The 20,025-nt window shown below is 44.9% G+C and overlaps 1 protein-coding gene across 1 annotated transcript in view; it reads left to right on the top strand.

The window, feature by feature from the left end:
* Positions 1-9,610, top strand: part of Slc5a1 (solute carrier family 5 member 1) — a 64,590-nt gene extending 54,980 nt beyond the window's left edge. The window contains exons 12-15 of the mRNA NM_013033.2: positions 226-394; positions 4,227-4,442; positions 7,190-7,298; positions 9,032-9,610. Of these exons, the coding sequence (NP_037165.1) occupies positions 226-394; positions 4,227-4,442; positions 7,190-7,298; positions 9,032-9,255 (718 nt within the window). The 3' untranslated portion in view covers positions 9,256-9,610. The remainder of the gene's footprint in view (positions 1-225; positions 395-4,226; positions 4,443-7,189; positions 7,299-9,031) is intronic.
* Positions 9,611-20,025: the final 10,415 nt, after the last annotated feature.

Below are 20,025 nucleotides of genomic sequence, written 5' to 3'. Positions count from 1 at the left end.
AGGTAAGCAGAGTAAGGAAGAAAGAAGCCTCAGGAGTGGATCTGCTTATTTTGCTTCACTGCGTTGATATATCATACAATACACGTGTAAGCATGCATATATATGTATATGTATATGCTTGTGACATCTGCATATAGGTGTGTACATGTATATGCATATATTATTGATATGTATACATTCATTCATGTAGAGCGCTGACATCCTGTCCTGGCACTTTGATTTCAGGTTGTTCATCCTCGTGCTGATTGGCATCAGCATTGCCTGGGTGCCCATTGTGCAGTCTGCCCAAAGCGGGCAGCTCTTTGACTACATCCAGTCCATCACCAGTTACCTGGGGCCACCCATTGCAGCCGTCTTCCTGCTGGCTATTTTCTGCAAGAGAGTCAATGAACCGGTAGGTGTCGGTCCAGCAGCTCCAGAAAAGCCAGTGTGCTTGCAGACGGTGTTTATGGGGATTTGCATATTCTCTGTGAAAAGGATTCTGTGTCTCAGAGATTTCAAACAGAAATGGATATGCAGTGATAGGTTTGTATGGGTTTGCCTCGAGGAACCATAAGGCTCCCTCAGAGTTGCCGTGAACCCTCAGGAGTTAGTATCAGATCCACTCTCTTTGTTCGACTCCCCTGTCCTTGTTATAAGGTCCCAACTAATAGTGTATGCTTCCCGTCGAATCATTTTTTTCCCTATTTTGATGCATGGTTTAATTTTCTTTGACATGGTCTCTGAAATACTTACATTTACATTGCCTTCCAGAAGACTATCTTTAAACACTAGGGGCCTTCTTTAACAAAGGAGAAATAACTGGAACAGAGGTGTCTCCTATTTGGCGTGGAGTACAGTCTTTGACAAGAGCTTCTCCCTCCTTGGTCTTTGACAAGATAGGTTGTGTAGTGCATGAGGAATGAGATAACCACAAGGGTCACGTGACACTCTGCCCAGTGTGGGTTCACTGGTGGACAGTGAAGTTGGCCATATGTTACACATATAAGGTTTTCCCCCATTATAAATTCTCTCATGCATGAGTATGTGTGAGTTACATGTGAAGGTTCCCATGGTCATTCTAGACATAAGGGAGGTCTCCACCCTCAAGTCTCTGGTGATGAGGCAGGAGAGCTGGCTGGAGGTTTTCCCACTCTCACTGAGTAATCTTTCCTGCTGCCTGAATTTTTTGGTGCACAATAAAGTTTTCCATGTCCTTCACACACACCTGCCTTCTCACCATCATGGCTCCACTCTTTCTCCCATCCAATCTCTGGGACTCTGACTTGACTCTGTGGCTTCCACTAGAAAGTCTTGTCTGTAGTTCCCGGGTAAGCAACTCTAGAGGGTGTTCTAGTAGAAGCCACCTGCAGTGTGAACTTGTCTTTCTAGTTGGAATCCTCAGGGCCCCAGAAAGGACAAAGTCCTAGTACTAAGGCTGTTCATTGGTGAAACCATGCAAGACAGATGACGAATAAGCCATAAAATGTGGGACAAAGAGTTAGTAGGCAGGGATGCAAAAAGGGCCATGTCAGCAGACCATTAGGGGAGGTTCCTCGGAGGAGGAAAGGGGTTAAAGTTAGGGGAGAAAGACGGAGGGAGGTTGGCCAGTGTGGAAATGGAAAGGGAATGTGAGGGACTTGTAAGGGGTTTCACCTGTGTAGAGAGGGTGTTTATGTGTGTGAAGAACTGAAGATACATCTGGAAAAAACAGGGCAAGAGTAGGTTAGAAATAGCACCTTTGGAACCCAGGTTGTTGAACCTGAGCCCACAGGAGGGTGAGGTCAAGTTTAAAGGACAATAGAAGTGATGCCTACGAATGGATGTGCTGTCCAAGCACCCACCTACACCGGAAGAGTTGGGCAAGGGTGGCTGCTGCCCATATCTGTTCATGTGGTATCTATCCATGTCGTTTGACATGCCACAATTGAAGATCCCTGGGATAGAGTCCAAGAATAGCAAGGGCAGGTCCTTCAGATTGGCCAGGAGCTGTGTTTAGTAAGGCATAGCTCAGGGTCTTGAAAACAAGGCTTCAAGACTTGTCAGGAGCTTCTTAAGGATAAAGAGAAGAGATTAATTGAAATGAGGGAGGAGAAAGGTGAAGAGGAGGAAGAGGAGGAGGAAAAGAATAAGAAGGGAGCACCTCATCGATGCTGTTTATCAGTGAGAAGCTAAGTGGTGACAGTGCTCCCATGCCTGGTGATCTGGGTTCCATCCAGATCCCATTTAAAGGTGGGAGGAGAGACCTGACCCCACAGCACTGTCCTCTGATCTTCATCTCACATCAGGTGTGCAATCCTACCCTCTGCCCCACACATAATAAAAAAATGGAAAGGCAATGATTGATCTTTGTGGGACTGGAGAGACAGCTCAGCAGTTAGGAGCAAGCTCTGCTTTTCCAGAGGACTGGAGTTTGGTTCTTAGCACCAGCATCCCGCGCTCACAAGTTCTCAAGGGCCTGAGGCTTCTGACCCTTGTAGGTACCTGTACTCATAAGCACCGTCCTCCTCATGCACAAAACTAAATATAAATCATCCAAAACACGAAAAAAATCCAAAGGAAAAGTGTGGAGTAATAGGAAATGTATTCTTGTCTTTTCCCATTTTCATTTATTCATTTAAAAGGAACTTCTAGATTTTAGGTGTGGGCTAGGCACTCCCAACTGAAAGTGGATACAATTTAGTCTCTTCTCCAGGGTAGCGCTAAGCTTAAATGGGGAGGAAATTAATAAATGATGATTTAGCAATTGGATCTATGCTCATAGGAAGGCGTCTCCACAGAAAAGAGGGAACACACACTGAGTTCTGAATAGCTTGTTCTATTTAATCTAGAGCAGGAAAAAAGACTCCATACTCTCCTGGACAGAGAAAACAAATTGGACAAAGACCCTAGGAAATTAGCATAGATGGTATCATTAAATAGCCAGTAATGTAGTGTGTGGTGGTTTTAATGAGAATAGCCTCCACAGGCTGCTTGGGCTTCAGTTAGTGGAACTGTTTGGGAAGGATTAGGAGGTGTGGCCTTGTTGGAGGAGTGTGTCGCTGGGGTTGGACTTTGAGGTTTCAATAGCCCATTCCATTTCCTGTTAGCTCAATCTCTCTCTGCCCTGTGTTTACGAATCAGATCAGCTCTATTTCAGAGAGAGTCAAGGAAACTCATTGAGCTAGACCCTGGAGAAGGATATTGGCTATCTATCTGGGTGCAGAGTTTGGCTGCCTGTGGTCAAATAGGGTGGTCTTTGAGGGGGGGAACCTAGAACTTGGTTTGTCTGTAGGCAGAGGTAGCAAGATTAGGCAAGGGCACTGGATGTGCACCCTGGGCTAGATCAGGCAGGCTGGGGAGAAGGCATGAATGAGTTAGAGAGACTTGCTAGGCTAGACCGTGGAGAAGGATGTAGGGAATCTGTGAGGGTAGATAGGTGGGACACGGCACAGAGGAGACCTGAGAGTGCTGGCAGGCAGGTCATGTTGTTGTGGAATCTTAGAGGTAGTTTGTGGTTCAGACACGTATGACCAGACTAGGTAGGGGTGCTAGAAGGGAGACTTGAGCTAGGTCTGGTGGGAGACTCAGTGAGCTAGACCCTGGAGAAGGATGTGGGAGAACTGACAGGCTGGATAGGTTGGAAATGAAGCCAGAAGGGCCTGTGGGTTGCTGGGAATGTCCTATATATTCTTATGGAAAAGTTCCTTTCTTCCTCATTCCTTAAAAATTCCTTAACTTGTTTTATGATGCCTTCAAAGAAGATTTATTGCCATTAATGACTTTGTATCAGATGGTACCCAAATCTGGAATCTTGTGAAGACGTTAGCCGAAGACGTGCAGGCTCAAATGATTATGGCTATTATTTTTGTGGTGCTGAGGGTTGAGTCTGTGGCCTCACACAATCACTCCACTACTGAGCCACACCCCTCACCCTCAAACTAGTTTGTAGGTTAGAAGGAGGCTTTCGACTTAAGACACATCGTCAATAGTCTATACCGATACAGACTCGTTTGATCCCATTATATTTTGAATTCTTGTTTTACGATCCAGGATACCTTGTTGCTGAAACGATTAAGATGGTCCAATAGAAAGTGCTACTTAACAGTTCTGGCCTGGATAAAGGTTTCAGTGTTTTGGCCCCTGGTGGCCTGGAGGGGCCTTTTCTCCTCTTTTCCTCAATTCCTGTCTTCTACTACTTAAGGATATGAGAATGTTGGTTGCTTTCTGGTTTGAGCACAGTTAACCCTGGTTTCCTCCTCCCACAGGGAGCCTTCTGGGGACTGATTCTCGGCTTCCTGATTGGAATCTCCCGTATGATCACTGAGTTTGCCTACGGAACTGGAAGCTGCATGGAGCCCAGCAACTGCCCCAAGATCATCTGCGGGGTCCACTATCTGTACTTTGCCATCATCCTCTTCGCTATCAGCGTCGTCACCGTCTTGGTCATCTCCCTCCTCACCAAGCCCATCCCAGACGTGCACGTGAGTATCCACTTGAGGTCTTCCCCGCTCTCGTTCCACAGGCCCTGTCTGCAGCACCCACATGAGCACCCCATACTTTATGTGACTGAAAGAGTTCCGGCTTGTCTTTGGTTTCATGCGGAAGGATGCGGGATGAAAAACACGGAATGGTTGCTGTACCAGCGCTGTCTGGTGCAGGTCCTTACAGCCCAGACTTCAGACTAGGGACTGTTCTGTAGACCCTGTCCCTGAGCTATGAGTGAAGTGGGGTCACTTGACAGGCAACGTAACACTAGATTAGAGATCTAATCAGAAGTCATATCTCTTGTGAAAGTTCCATGGCCAAATCATCCACATCCCAGCAGGGAACGTGCCTCGTTACCAAAATCACCCCAGTCAGGGAGGCCTACACTGAAGTGGTTTACTTCTCAGCTTTTCCTAATTAGGGCATTTTTAGCAGTATGCTTTGTTCTGTGGCTATAATTGAATGCCATGGACTATGTAGATTATAAGTAATAAGTTCGTTTCTCTCACAGTTATGGATGCTGGAACATCAAAGATTGAGAGGCCTTATGTGGTGGGGGCTTCCTACAGCATAATAACATGGCAGTTGGCGGCGTCATTATAGACGCTGCGTGTGAGAGGGAAGGAGAGAGGGTTGAAGTCAACCTCACCATCTCTGTTATTTTTTATCAGACAGATTCTCCCATGATAGCGGTATTCTAATCTAAACAAAGACCCCAGCTCTTAATAGCGTCCGTCACACTGGCGATTACGTGCTAATATTTGTTTTGGAGGAGACATTCAGGTCATATCACTCTACCAATGTTCTCCCACTCCAAGCCTTCAGAAGCCATGATACATTTCTTTAGTTGCAGATGCTGCCGTTGGGTTAAAGTTCTTTCCTAGATTTACCAATTCAAAGAAGGATAACCGATGACAGGCCTGTTCTATTATAAACAAGATAGTCTGATGACCCAACATGGAACGGATCTCTAGTGTTCTCAGGTTTGCAAGGGAGCAGAGCCAGGAAATTAACCCAATTGTCTCAGTTAGGGCTCCAGTTACTGTGAAGACACAGCGTGACCAAGGTAACTCTTAGAAAACATTTAGTTGGGGCTGGCTTAGCATTTCAGAGGTTTAGTCCATTAATATCATGGCGGGAAGCAGGACAGCATGCAGGCAGACGCAGTGTTGGAGAAGACATTGAGAGTTCTACATCTTAATCAGAAGGCAGCCAGGAGGACTGATTCCACACTGGGCAGAGCTTGAGCATGAGGAGAGCTCAAAGCCCACCCTCACAATGACATATTTCCTCCAACAAGGCCATACCCCTTAATAGTACCACTCCCCATGGGCCAAGCATTCAAACCATGAATCCTGGAGGCCACACCTATTCAAACCACCACACCAGTCATCTGTAGGAAGAGAAAAAGGATTGTATGAACACTTTACCTCAGCACACAGATAAACAAGCACTGGCAGAATCCTTAAGAGACTTTAACCCCAGCATCCGATGATCAAGATCTGAGACAAACCTTAATGTAAAACAGAGTCTGCATTTGTAGCTGCGGGGTCACCAGCTCATCCTTCCCTGGCTCTGTGATAGGGATTTTTTATGTTGTATCAACCATTTTCCTGAATCTTAGTCTTCAGAAGTATTGAAGCCACAAACATATTTATCTCTGAGCTTCCTTGCGAAATGGGAAACACAAAAGGCTTGATAGGGCTGGACATGACACATTGATTCTCTCAGACTTTGGCAAATTCCTACCTCACGTTCTGGACTCTACCAGTAGAGACTGCCCCTACTCTACCTTGTCGATATGGTTCATGCTTCTAGTTTTCATTTTATTATATATCTTATTCTTGTGACAGTGTTCAATAATAGGATCTTATGGTGCTGGTGCAGATAAACAACTATCTGGTCTTGTTTCCTAGTAGCAGTGTTGAAAAAATTTATTTATCAGGAGAAAAGTGAATTCATTCACACACCAAACATTTATATCTCAGGCAAATTTTTTGATACCTTCATATAGAAATATGCTGAATTCTGGTCATTTACACTACCTGCTGCCAACTTCCTTCCTGTGACTCTCCTCCTGAAACATTTTCTTTCCAACAAGCCCGCTCTTTCTTCGAATCTTCTATTTTGACCCACAAAGTTTAATTATGGTTGCTTTCATGGGAATGAGCAGGGAATCAGTCAGAACATGGGGACTTACCACTGCTAGGCCATTGAAGAAAACGACATTCCGTCTCGAGTGTCCTTTAGTTATCCAGAGTCCCTCAGTGTGTGCTGGAGTCTCACGATTACTTTCCCTGTTTCCTCAGGCGTGGTGACAGGCCCAGCCCTGTGCAGGCCGTAGCTGCACTGGGTTATGGAGGCAAAAGTGTATCATGTCTAGGACACACCAGTCACGGCACTCCTTCATTCCTCCCAGCATTCTCTTTCATTCCTTTTGTCTTCTCTTCTGTGACACTTCCCTGAGCCTTGGAGGTCATGGTGCGGATGCCTTGCTTAGGGATGAGTTGAGGTGGTCTCTTAACCTCTCTCTATATTATGATGTACAGTACAGATATAGACTGCATGTGTGTACTCACGTTCCAACCACATTTAGAAATGATGTGTGAATGGGACAGCTATCCTTCCTTCCTTGGTGTGGAGAGGCCATGTTCTTTTCCTCGCTTGACGCATCCTTTTTTGTCCCCCTCGAGTCCTAAGACACTGCTTACATCTCCCTGGTAACGCTCTGCTTTCTCCACAGCTGTACCGTCTGTGCTGGAGTCTACGTAACAGCACAGAAGAGCGCATCGACCTGGATGCAGGAGAGGAGGAGCCCGTCGAGGAGGACCCTAAAGATACCATTGAAATAGGTGAGTTCCTAAGCCATTTATCGAAGTCTTTCGGGAATGCCTTCCTCAAGGCTTGCGTCAAGCCCCAGGGACTGAGGGAGGAGCAGGGTGAAAGGCAGCTGTATAGATGCCTTTGAGGACCCTTCACCACATGGGTGAAGCCGAGAGAAAACCTCTCAGCCGCCTCACTTCTCGTGTTTAGCAGATGTTTGGCAGAACTCAATGAGTCAGTGGATGAAGAATTTGTTCTTGACTTGGAGCAGGGTCAGGGGTCAGGGAATTAGGGTTTGCTGATATAACCTGTGGCCTAAGACAGAGACGTACACAATGCTATGCTCACTTCCGGTGACACTGGCAGTATGGGGCAGAGGCTCTGGGGACCTTACATCTTTCTACTTCAGAGTTCTCTGGATTGGATATTGGAGAAATGCCATTTCTCTGGATGCTTAAGATGGTGCTTAGTGTGCAGACTTATTTTTAATGATTTTTTTTCAGTTCTGGGGATCAAGCCTTATTTAGGCTTAGCACATTGCAAGGGAAGCACTCTGTCTCTGAGCTACCCTACTGTAGCCCAAGGCTTGCCCTTCAAATTAAGTCTGCCTTCAACGTTCATGTGGCACCTTTTACTCTACACAGAACAGGTGCACACACACAGCGAATACACGTGTGTGGTGTGCAGAAGAGGTATGGGAACCAGAGGCCGTGAGCTTTATCTGGTACTGAAGTCGAACACCCATTCTGCAGGACAGTACTAGATGAAACAGGAGAGGTTATGAGTCTGGCATCAGAAACATACAATTCTAGCTGTGGACCCACTAGGTTTCTAAACTCACTATGCGCCTAGAGACTAGCCTCTCGTCACCTCACTTTAGAGTCCTGATACATATATGCTTTGGATCACTAAAGCTCTGTTTTAAAAAAATTGTGTAAGCTAGAACTGGTGGCACACTTCCATAATCCCAGCGGCTGAGATGTCAGAGCTGCTACATATTTAGACTCTAAAACAAGAATGCTATAACTTATAAAAACCAGGACGTAGCAAGCAGTAGTCCCTAAACATTGTGTTAGAACATTCAGTGGCGCTGGTCTCACAGCTGGTGACTGGCAGAGCTGGCATTAGAAACTACATCTGTCTGTCTCCAGTGCCACAACTGACCTCAGAGGAGGGACTCTGTTCCCTTGACAGGCATCCACGTTGGGTGTCATACCCAACTGGGCGGTTTGATTTAGCAGTGTGAGCAAGCACCAGCTTGTACTGAGACCAACAAGTATTGATCACTGTTGCTCCGCTTTGGGGCCTGTTCAGAGCAAACTTTACCCTCCAGATAGATCCGTTGTGAAACCTCAGAAGGGGCAAGTTCAGACAATTCTCTTCTGAGTCAGGCCAGCCTCGTTGCCATCCAGTGGTATAGCAAACAGGTACAGGTTCTGTATTTCAGAGATGGACTTACCATTTCTTCTTGAGTCAGCTGTCCATCTCAGTGTTAGCACTTATCTCTCATCGTCTGTTACCTTGTCTGACTATTCTAAATCAAAACACACCTTACTGGTCCTGGAAGAGATAAAACACAGATGACCTGAGGATGCAGGATGCAGGTCAGCATGGCCTCACGGGTATTCAATCCCGCCCTGAGAATGAGAGCGCTGGGATGCTGCTAGAGAATGGGAAATGCTTTGTGGACTCCGTCTTCCCTGGGAACTCTTTCCGGGCCCTTTAGCCTTTGCATCTAACAATCCCTTACATCTTTCTGTAGATGCAGAAGCCCCCCAGAAGGAGAAGGGGTGCTTCAGGAAGGCATATGACCTGTTCTGTGGGCTGGACCAGGATAAAGGACCGAAGATGACTAAGGAAGAGGAGGAAGCTATGAAGCTGAAGATGACGGACACTTCCGAGAAGCCCTTGTGGAGGACAGTGGTGAACATCAACGGCATCATCCTCCTGGCAGTGGCTGTCTTCTGCCACGCCTATTTTGCCTGAACCCCGCCTTCTGGGGGTAGACTTGGCGACTCTGGAGTTGTTATTTCCCACTAGACCCCGCCACTCTGTAGTGGTAAGGGGAAACTGGCCAGTTGTAAATTTTACTCATTCGGATAAAAGATGTATAAGTGTGATTATAGACTTGCTTGAGGAAAATGATTACCCTGCTGTGAATTTATGCCTGTGAAACCAGTGTGCCACACTCATCCATCACACCAGAGCTTTGGAGTGACGTTGACTCAGATGTAGAAAAAGTCATACCGAGACACAGAGGCCCTGTGTTGTCTGTCTCAGGTACGTCCAGCGTGTAACTATTGTTTATAATTCTTAAATACTATTTTTTAAAATTGTGGTCTGGTTCCTGACATTTTTCTACCTGACCCCTCACCAATTCCTCCTCCTCCTCCTATTTTTTTTTTCTAAAAGAAATCTCCCATCATCGCATCCCTTTAGAGTTTTTTGGTTTTTTGTTTTGTTTTGTTTTTTGTTTTTGTTTTTAATTAAAAAAAATCAAGTTGACAAATGAAAAAGTGCCCAGAAGCTGAGGATAGGAACCGTGTCCTGTGAATTTGTTCTTTAAAGTGGCAGTCTCAAGGAGACTGTATTTATTTGAACAGGGCAGGGGACTCACAACAGTTGGGGTACAGGCAATCATGAGTACTGAGAATTTTCCGGTCTTTAAAAAATGCCCAGTGTGTGTCTCCTGGTTTGTTACAACTCATCTCTGTGGTCACTGCACCTGAACCATCTTAGCCCCTCAGGAATGTTCATTGACTCCATAAGTCTTATGGCCCTGTCTTAGCTTTTAGTTTATTGTTTCGTGTTTTTTTTTTTTTTTTTTTTTGTGGCTGCACAAAGTATACTAGTGGTGTCTATTATGGCCTGGGATGCATTTTCCAGTGACTCTCTGCTTCGTGGTGCTGATGTTGACATGCAATAAAGTCTTAGAAGCTGGCATTACTTGATAGGCCAAAGTAAATGCACCAGCAGGAACATCTGCTATCCCGATGCAGCACGCTCTCCCAGGAATCACTGAAATAATTAACCTGAGGGCCTCTTTCCCATGTGCTCACATGACCACAATGATTGCCTTGTATGGTGTCTTCACTGGTGATCCATCCACTGACCAGACTAAGGCAGCCGGGCAGCCTCAGTTCTAGATGGTGGTTTTAGTTGGAAGAAGATCGTTTATGTTGAGCTAGTTTCCCATGGGAAAATAATTTTCATTTAACTTAAAATTAATTAACGAGTTAAAATTATACTTGCAAAATCTCAATTGTATTGTAATATCATCCCATTGGAGCTAGGAAATCAGTGTGTTAGTGTAATTTGATTTCAAGTTAGCTTAGGAAAGAGCTGAGTAAGATGCTGGGCGTAGAAGTGTCTTAGAGCATCAATGGATGGCTTGTTGTTATAGAAGAACAAAGACCTGGAGGGAGTTATTTAAGGTGTTTTCTTGTTCCTCTTCAGTTGTGTTGAGAAGAGGGGAAATTGGGGAACCACGCGTGGCCAACACACTCAGAGTACACACTTGGGGTGCTCAGGTGTGGGTGGGCTTTGTGGAAAGTTGTGATCCTTGAGAGGAGAAAGGGAGGGACTGAAACCTGGGGAGGGAAAGGGCAGTGTAAACTACCTGGATTGTCTTGGTTTCATTGCATGGCCAATGATTTACTGTATATATTGTAATAAATTATTTTGTCTGACCGGTGTGCTTTTCCCTGTGGAAGATGGAAAGTCTTGGTGTAGACTTGTAGAAGATGCTTTGAAAAGGGAATGGGAGACACATAAACGACAAGGTGTGGGCAGGTGCTATATTAAGTTGTTTTATAGCCTCATTGGTTAAAGGGTATTATGTTGACAAAAATAAAAAAAATGGGCATCCCAACAGCTTTGAAATTGCAGGTAAATAGTTAACCTAGTTGTTAGCATTCAGACACACACACACACACACACACACACACACACACACACACACACACACTTGAGTGATTAAAGACTATAACCAAAACCAGATACAGAGGTGTGACCCTATACTCTCAAGTACTAGAAAGGCCCAAGTAGAAGGAATGCTTGGACACAAGAGTTTGATTCCTAACTCAGCTATTCAGAAATACTGACTGCCCTGTGAGTTCAGACAGCATTGTAAGACTTTGGATATTATCCAGATTGCCCTTGGAGGACAGAGAATGTGCCAAGTCTTAGCTCCCTACCTATGGTCACCTCTGAGGCCAGAGAAGTGTGTCAAACTTCAGTCTTTACCGACGGTTGCCCTCCGAGGTCAGGGAGTACATCGAGGCTTCGAACTCCACCATGGGTCCAACTCTGAGGTCAAAGGATTCAGTGAGACTTGATACCCCAGCCAGAGCACCCTCAGAAGCCAGCAAGTAGAGGGAGGTTTCAGCCCCACACTGGCAGTTTTTCTCAGAGGTTAGGGAGTGGGTAGAGACTCTGGCCCCCACCTGTCTTTATTCCCTAAAACAATTGGTTCTTACAGAGTGACTGAGTGCATTGTAGTCAGCTGATGTTCTACATGGTGAGTTTATTGCTGGATTGTGACCGTTGTTGCAGGCAGAAATCAACTCTCAGGAAATTACAGCCTAGTCTCTCCTGAACACCACAAACACTTTCACAGAGATGAGGTAAACTGAGTCAGAAACAACAACACTTACCCATTGACTGACTTCTAAGCAAGTAGATCCCAGTACAAAAAAAAATCCTATTATATCCCTCAATGACAGCAATGTAAATGAAACTAGAAAACAAAACCAAGAGAATGACTATAAGTGTGTTTGAAGACACAAGCAGACCCCTGAATGAGTTCCAAGAGAACACAAAGAGCTGAGTGAGAGAAAGTCAATTTAGGGTGTGGGAGCCATAGAGCTCAACTCTGTTTATAGTAGTTCTGGGCTGTTTACAACCTTGGTAAAAAAGCTTCTTTCTCTTAATGGATAACAGACAGTACCGAGGCTCACAACTGGTGGAAATGCTGTGAGTCCAAGACTGTGGGCTCAACACTAAGTTGGCCGTCTTTATCACCCACCTCACTTCCCAAGGCTCAAAGAACACCACGGAAGAGGAAATGGGGAGGACTTGAGATCCAGAGCAGGGAGGAATGCTGTGAAATGCGGTCTCTAGGACATGACATGACATGTCATGACTACTCGCAGCAGCTGGGGGCATCTGCACAAGACTTGGACAAGAGCAAACCAGCTGAAATCTCACATAGATGGGACAGAGGATCTCTGGGACTGAAGAGCTATTGGCAGGTTATAGCTGCTTGAGAAGGGAATCACTACCGACATTGAAAACCTCAGCGTTCCACGTCATGGCAGGAAGCATGGCAGCGTGCAGACAGACATGGTGCTGGAGAAGGAGCCGAGAGTTCTCCATCTTGATCTGCACGCAGCAGAGGGATACTGCATGCCACATGGGAGTAACTTGAGCATAGGAGACTTCAAGGTCTGCACCCACAGTGACACACTTCCTCCAACAAGGACACACCCACGCCATTAAGGCCACACCTCCTAATAGTGCCTGTCTCTATGGGTCAAGCATTTAAACACACGAGTCTAAGGGGGCCGTACCTGATGAAGATCAAAAGCAAAGTATTCAAATATAACTCAAAGAATAAGAACGATATCTCACTCTAAGCTGACATAAATAAGTTCCTGAATGAATTCACCAGTCATAGAGACAAATCTCTGATACGAAAACCATTCTAAATCACAGATGCTCTGCAGTAAGTTAGAGCCCTGGGCTGGTGGTTTTGTCAACATGACAAAAATCTAGACATATCTGTGCCCATAACAAAAACCTAGACATATCTGTGACGAGGGAATCCCTTAGATTGGCCCATAGACAAGTCTTTCGGGGAATTCTTTTTTGATTGATGGTTGATGGAGGAGAGCCTAGCCCACGGAGGGTGGTGCTGTCCCTGGACACATGGTCCAGGGTTGTATAAATAAGCAGGCTGAGTGAGTGATGGGAAGCAAGCCAGTAAGCAGCCCTCTTCGAGGGCTTCTGCTTATGTTCCTGCCTCCAGGTTCCTGCCTCGACTTCTGTCAATGATGGAGTAGTATGTCCTGAGAGTTGTAAGCTGAAACAAACACCTCCAACCTAGTTACTTTTGATTATGGTGTTTATCACATCATTAGAAACCTAACCCACTTCTTAAATGCGGGCCTAGTGATGTCCTTTGAAAGAGTGCTGAGTAGAAAGGGGAAAGTATTAGTTGGCAGTGGAGAGACCCAGAGATGTTGCCTCTGCCAGTGGTCATCAGTGGTAACAGTTGTGGGTCATGGTGACAGCATGCACTCTGTGTGCTGTGGTAAAGGGCTCTTCACTTCCATGGTCTTCTAGGAAGGAAGGCCTATAATCTCCACCCAATCATGAGGCAATGCTAAGGAAAACGACTTGAAGGACAATCTGACCACTGCCTCTCAAACTGTCCAGACTATCCTTTCCAAGAAAAAGGAGAAACTGCCACAGCCAAGAAGACCCCAGGGTGATGGGTGTTCAATGGAACATGGGGTCCTGGGTGGGATCCCAGAACAGAAAAGCAATGATAGATAAAGCAAGGGTACCTGACAAGAGTATAGACTTTGTTAATATTAATGGCTGAGTACTGGCTTGTTAGTAGACACTGAGGTGCCTTGCTAGGGTTAAGTATTAATAGTGAACTGTAAGAAATACAGGGAATGAGAACTCTCGAGTTTGTGAGAGCTCTCTGAACTACTTGTAGGATATTTTTGTAAGTTGAACAGCTGTTTATGAGATCGTTAGAAAAATTACAGCTAAAGTTTAGGCTTTTGTTGTTTTGTTAATATTATTTTAAGCAAGGTCTTTCTCTATACCTGTGGCAAGCCTGGAACTTGCTATGTAGAAAAGGCTGGCAGAGAAGGCACAGATATTCACCTACCTCTGTCTCCTGATTGCTGGAATTAAAGGCTTGTACCACCATGTCCAACCATATGGCTAAGGTTTGACCATGCACATATATACTCTGTGTGTGTGTGTGTGTGTGTGTGTGCTCACTTGTGCAGCTATTCTAGAGGCTGAGAGTGGGTGTCTCCCACAATCCTGCTGCCTCATTTCTAAGACAGGATTGCTATGGATCCTGTAGCATGCTAGGCTGGCTGCCCAGGGAGCCCCGTGTATCCTCTTGTCTCCAGCTCTGGGGTTCCAGGGATTTGTCCCAGTGCCTGGCCTTTTAGGCGATGCTGGAATCTGCAGTCAGGTTCTCATGCTCATACAGTAAGTCCCTTACCCACTGAGTCCTCTGACCAGCTCCTCTCATATTGATTCTGAAGCAGGATCTCAGCATGTAGCCCAGGCTGGCTTCGAACTCATGATTCCCCCTAGGAGTCTCAGCCTCTTTGTGACATTCAGGTGAAGCCTCTTTTATGGGAGTGTCACTCCTGTGCCATGCGTGCCTGGTACTTTATTGGTGCAAATCTCTTTCCTGTTAAAACTATGACTTATAGGACATTTGTGAAACCAAGTAAATGGGGAACATGGGTTTCTAGGGATCGAAATAAAGTCATCTGGAGCAGGAGAGATGACTCTTGGGTAGGTAAGAGCATTTGCTGCTCTTACAGAGGACCCAAGGCTTACATCCCAGCTCAGAGCCATCTATAACTCCATGGGAACTGGTGCCCTCTTCTGGGCTTTGTGGGCACTGCACCCACATGGCACACATACATATGTGTAACAAACACACATGTACTTAACATGAAAAATAGCTGTAAAGGAAGAATGAAGCCATCCAGAGCTTCTTATTTCCATATCGTGTCACAATGTGCATGAGCTGATTGACACTCATAAGCTGCTGAGGGGTCTCTCCTAGTGTAGTCATGGCAACCACCCTTCCACCTGACTCCCTGTTTGTTACTCTGTTAAACGAACGTCTCTGCCGGCAGCTCTTCTGTCTTCTCTGTGACTGTGCTTTTTATTAACTACTTGGCAACTACCATTCAATAACAGCACAACATATACCTACTTTTAGTGATAACTAAAAAAAAATGTGAGTTATAGGTGGTTGGAGCCCGGCTCAGTGGTTAAGGCACTTTGCTGCAGATACTGACAACTTGAGTTTAATCCCTGAGGCCCACCTGGTAGAAGGAGAGAACTAATTCTCATAGGTTATCCTCTGGCCTCCACACAGGCACATGGTATGCATCACAAGCACGTGCGCTTGCACACACACACGCACACACACACACACACAGACATGCACACATGCACGCACACATGCACGACCACCTCTCGCCCACACACACATACACCCCACACAGTCCCCACATACTCACACACTAAAATGGGGAACAAAGTGATGGTTATCTTTCCAGTCTGGCAGCCCATGTGTTGTCTTGAATATTTTGCTTACTGATATATTTTTTTGTTGTGCAGGGTCTTTTGCTATGCAGCCCAGGCAAGTCTTGAATCCACAACCTCCCAAGAGCTGAGATGACAGGCTTGTGACACCACACTGGGTTGGTTTTTCTTTTTCACTGAGACAGTGTCTCACTGTGTAGCCAAGGCTGGCCTCAGACTTGCACTCTCGTGAGTACCCAGTTTCCCAGGTCCTGGGATCACAGGTGTGTGCCACCATGCTCAATGAACAGCAGATTTCATTGATTTCATATAAGAGTGTGTGATTTCTTGTTTGTTTGGATTCAAGAGGATGACCAGATCTTCTGAGGGGGTTCTAGGCTAATGCTAGAGGATAAATCCACGGGTGAGCGACAGTCAAGGATCCATTCCATTTCCCATCCATATTTTTGGTGACTTGTGAGGGACCTGTGTGTTGATTCGTTCCAGCGTGAACAGACTTACGCTGTGTGGGGTCCCTGTTGAGTTCAGAGATACATATCCAACTTCGACTAATATCTCAATCCTCTTGCTTTAGCTTCCCAGTGCTGAGGCTGCTGGCAATGCCACCACACCCAACTCTCTCCTCAAAGTTCTTAAGGTTTTGCCAAACTAATAATAATTCATAAAAATTTGATGAAGATTCAAAAGTATGTATACAATAGATAAGAGATTGTATATAAAAATATATAAACACTCACACATAAATATACATATATGCACTCATGTACTTATACATATACACATATACAAACATAAATACATACATACACACACACAAAATTGTACACATGTACACACAAATATGGAAATGTACATACACATGTATACAAACAAATATACAGAAGTGCACACACATGAACATAAGTATACACCTTTAAATACAGATAAATATATACATGTGGTCATAAGTATATACACAATATATACATCTACATGCATAAACATACACATGAACACACATATATGCATACATGTACACATATGTGAATATGCACATGTACACACTAAATGTTCACATGTACAAACATAACTATATGCATGTACACAGATGTGAGATATACATATACACAAATACTCAAATGAACACCCATAAATATAAAAGTGAACACAGTAGACATAAACACGTATACACACAATGTTCATTTGTACACAAATAAACATACACATGTACTCAACATAACCATGATGCACAAGTGTAACTTTAATTTCCTCAATGCCCACTTTTAATGGCGGCTCTTAAATGCCCTCCCTTCTAGCCCACCACCCACCAGAGGTAGTGGGAAGAAAAGAATATGGGTGAAGGTGGACCTGTTTAGAAAGGTTCTTTGGAGCAACTCCTATCTGTATTGTCAGGAAATCGGTTTAGTTTACAGGTCAGCAACAGCAGCCCAATCCACCCACAAACACTTCAGACATGCCAGCAGTCCAGTTCCGTAGTCGGGACAGCAAACACGATCCAGCAGCGATGGCACTGCCCGACAGCCAGGCCTCAGCCTTGGCTTGAGTGAGCAAGAGCGGGTAGGGTCACCAGGAACGCCAGGAAAATTCTCAGCTGTGCCTCTCAGCAAAGCAAAGGTCAGGGAAGATGTGAGACCAAGAGGCATTTATCTGTGCGAGCAGCCAAGCTCAGCCTCCATCACTGTTGGTTGAGTCCTTCTTATCTCCTTTCAAACATCATGTGTCCTCCACCAGCCTTGCCTCAGCACGTGAGTCTCTCAGTCAACATCACTCTGCCAATCAGCCCGAGTCTGTGGAAGCAGCAAAAACCTGCAACACATCACCAGAAATTTTTTTGGCATGTTTCTCTCTATGGAGTCCTGACAAACGCAGAGAATCCTTCATCGCGTGTCCTTCACATGCTTGCTTTAGCAGAACAACCATTCTCTGGGATCTGCTACAACAAAATGTTCCTTCAGGAGTCTTTCCCTTGTGTCCACTTCAGGAATACACTCCTTCATGTGTTTGCCTTAGCAAAACACCATCCAACACAACTAACTTTCCAAAGAACCCTGAAGTTTCCACTTCATACAAGTACATACACATAAATATATGCATGTATACACATGAACATGAATATGTGCACATGTACTTACATTCATAAATGGACATATACACAAAAATAATTGTATGCATGCATACATATATACACATTTACACACATAACTGCACACATAAATACACACATGCATATGCACATAAATATGCACATATACACATACATAAATATACATGTCTACACACATAAATATGCACAGAAATAATTATACCCATATACACACAAGCATATACACATGCACACATAAATATACTCATATATACACTTATAAATATACATATGTACACAAAAAATATTCACATGTACACACATACATAAATACACACATGTGCACACACACACATAGTTGAAATGGAAACTTTCTTTGGAAAGTCAATTGTGTTGGAAGGTGTTTTGCTGGGGTCCTGACAATGCAGATGGGATCTGCTCCAAACAGGTCCACTTCCCCACATCCTTTCTTTTCCACTCCCTCTGGTGGGTGGTGGGCTAGAAGGGAGGTTAAAGCGTTTAAGAGCCATCATTAAAAGAAGGCTTTGAAAAAATTAATGTTACACAGAGTGCTGGCTCATGGCTAAGGGCCATTTGAGTTCCCAGAGTCCTGCTAGGCAGTTTACTCCTGCCCGTAACTCCAGTTGTGGGAAGCCAATATCTCCAGCCTCCGGGCACAGCCCTCGTGTGCACACATCATACACAAACACATAATTTTTCAGAAAGCAAATGTATTCTTCACCACTTAACAAAATACGGTTTTAAAAAGAGCACTAGAGAAAAGTAATAGTTATATACCATTCATGATTTTTTAAAGATTTATTTATTTATTATATGTAAGTACACTGTAGCTGTCTTCAGACACACCAGAAGAGGGCATCGGATCCCATTACAGATGGTTGTGAGCCACCATGTGGTTGCTGGGAATTGAACTCAGGACCTCTGGAAGAGCAGTCAGTGCTCTTAACCGCTGAGCCATCTCTCCAGCCCCCGACCATTCATGATTTTAAAGATACCTTTAGCACACTAGTATATACGTACGTAGTGAAAACCCTGACCATGAAGTTAAGAGAGAAAGGGTATTCACTGTAGTCAGCATTTCTAGACAACACTGAACAGGAGGTCTTGCCAGTGACTACACACTTCTGCACATGCAAATAGTCTAGAAGTACAAAGACCATTAGCAGAGTCATGGATGTAACACGACATTTTCCATACTAGCAATGAATGCGTAGAAGACGATGTCTCGAAGCTGCTGTGGTAGCTTTCTATGGCAGCCAGCACCTAAGAACAGGGCTACCTCAGTCACAGGCCACCAAGGAGACACCCTTCCAGTTTCTTGAGGGATGAGAGAGCACTTGAACAAAGAATAGCCCACATTCATGAGCAAAAGGATCCAATATTGGGTAGATGTCAACTGTCCTTAATCTTTTTATCCCTAAGTCAAATTTAAAAAATGACAAAGAAGCTGTGGAGGGAGCAGGGGTAGAGGAAGAAATATTTTCAAAATCAGATTATGTGAAGTAGGAAGGCCCACCCTAAATCTGGGCCATATAGTCCAGTGCCAGCCTGCAGAAAAGGACACAGAAGAAGGAAACTTTCACTTTTTTGCCTGCTTGTTCTCACTCTCACTGGCAAGTTCATCTACCCCATTGCCCCTCTACCAGTGAGTTACTCCTTCACTGGTATCAGAAACAACTTCTTCAGGATTCCAACGTAGACCGGAGATCAGCTACTCCCCAGGAATCCTTCAGGACCATAGCACCAGACTTCGACTGCTGAGACGTCGGCCTCCAGACCGGACAACTACCAGGTTCTCAGCCTTATACATAAGACAGCCATTGCTAGAGTATTGTAGAACACAATGTTCACAGCACATCACTGCTCCAATGGGACACGCCCAAATGTGCTGCCCATGTCAGATTCTCAGGTAACATATGGTCCTACCTTTTAGGTCCTGGTTTGATTTACAGCATATGAGCTAGGAGCATCTTTGGACCCTCATCATGCATGACCCAGCAAACAACAGGACCTAGATGAGACGGAAGAAATGCTCAGAGCCTGGAAATAGACGGACACAGGCCCCGGGGCTCCTGTCTGGAGGAGAGCCGTACTAGACCTTCTTTGTCTTCCAAGGCATTTTTTCCCTCTTGTCTCCAGGCCTGGCTCTGTCTGCTGTGAGATTTCGCAAGGTCAAGGAGCACATGGAGTTTGCCCCGCCCAGACTGGTCTGTATTGTTATAAACATGATAATATTATCCAAAGTCTAAAAGGCAGAGATCTTTCCAATTTCACATAGTTTCTATTGCCTTAAACTTAGTCAATCTTTTCTACCTCTGCTTGAAGGCAGCCAC

The sequence above is a fragment of the Rattus norvegicus genome, chromosome 14 (genome assembly GCF_036323735.1).
Source record: "Rattus norvegicus strain BN/NHsdMcwi chromosome 14, GRCr8, whole genome shotgun sequence".
Lineage (NCBI taxonomy): Eukaryota > Metazoa > Chordata > Mammalia > Rodentia > Muridae > Rattus > Rattus norvegicus.
The sequence above is the reverse complement of the archived record's forward strand: the minus strand, read 5'-3'. Positions and strand labels throughout refer to the sequence as shown.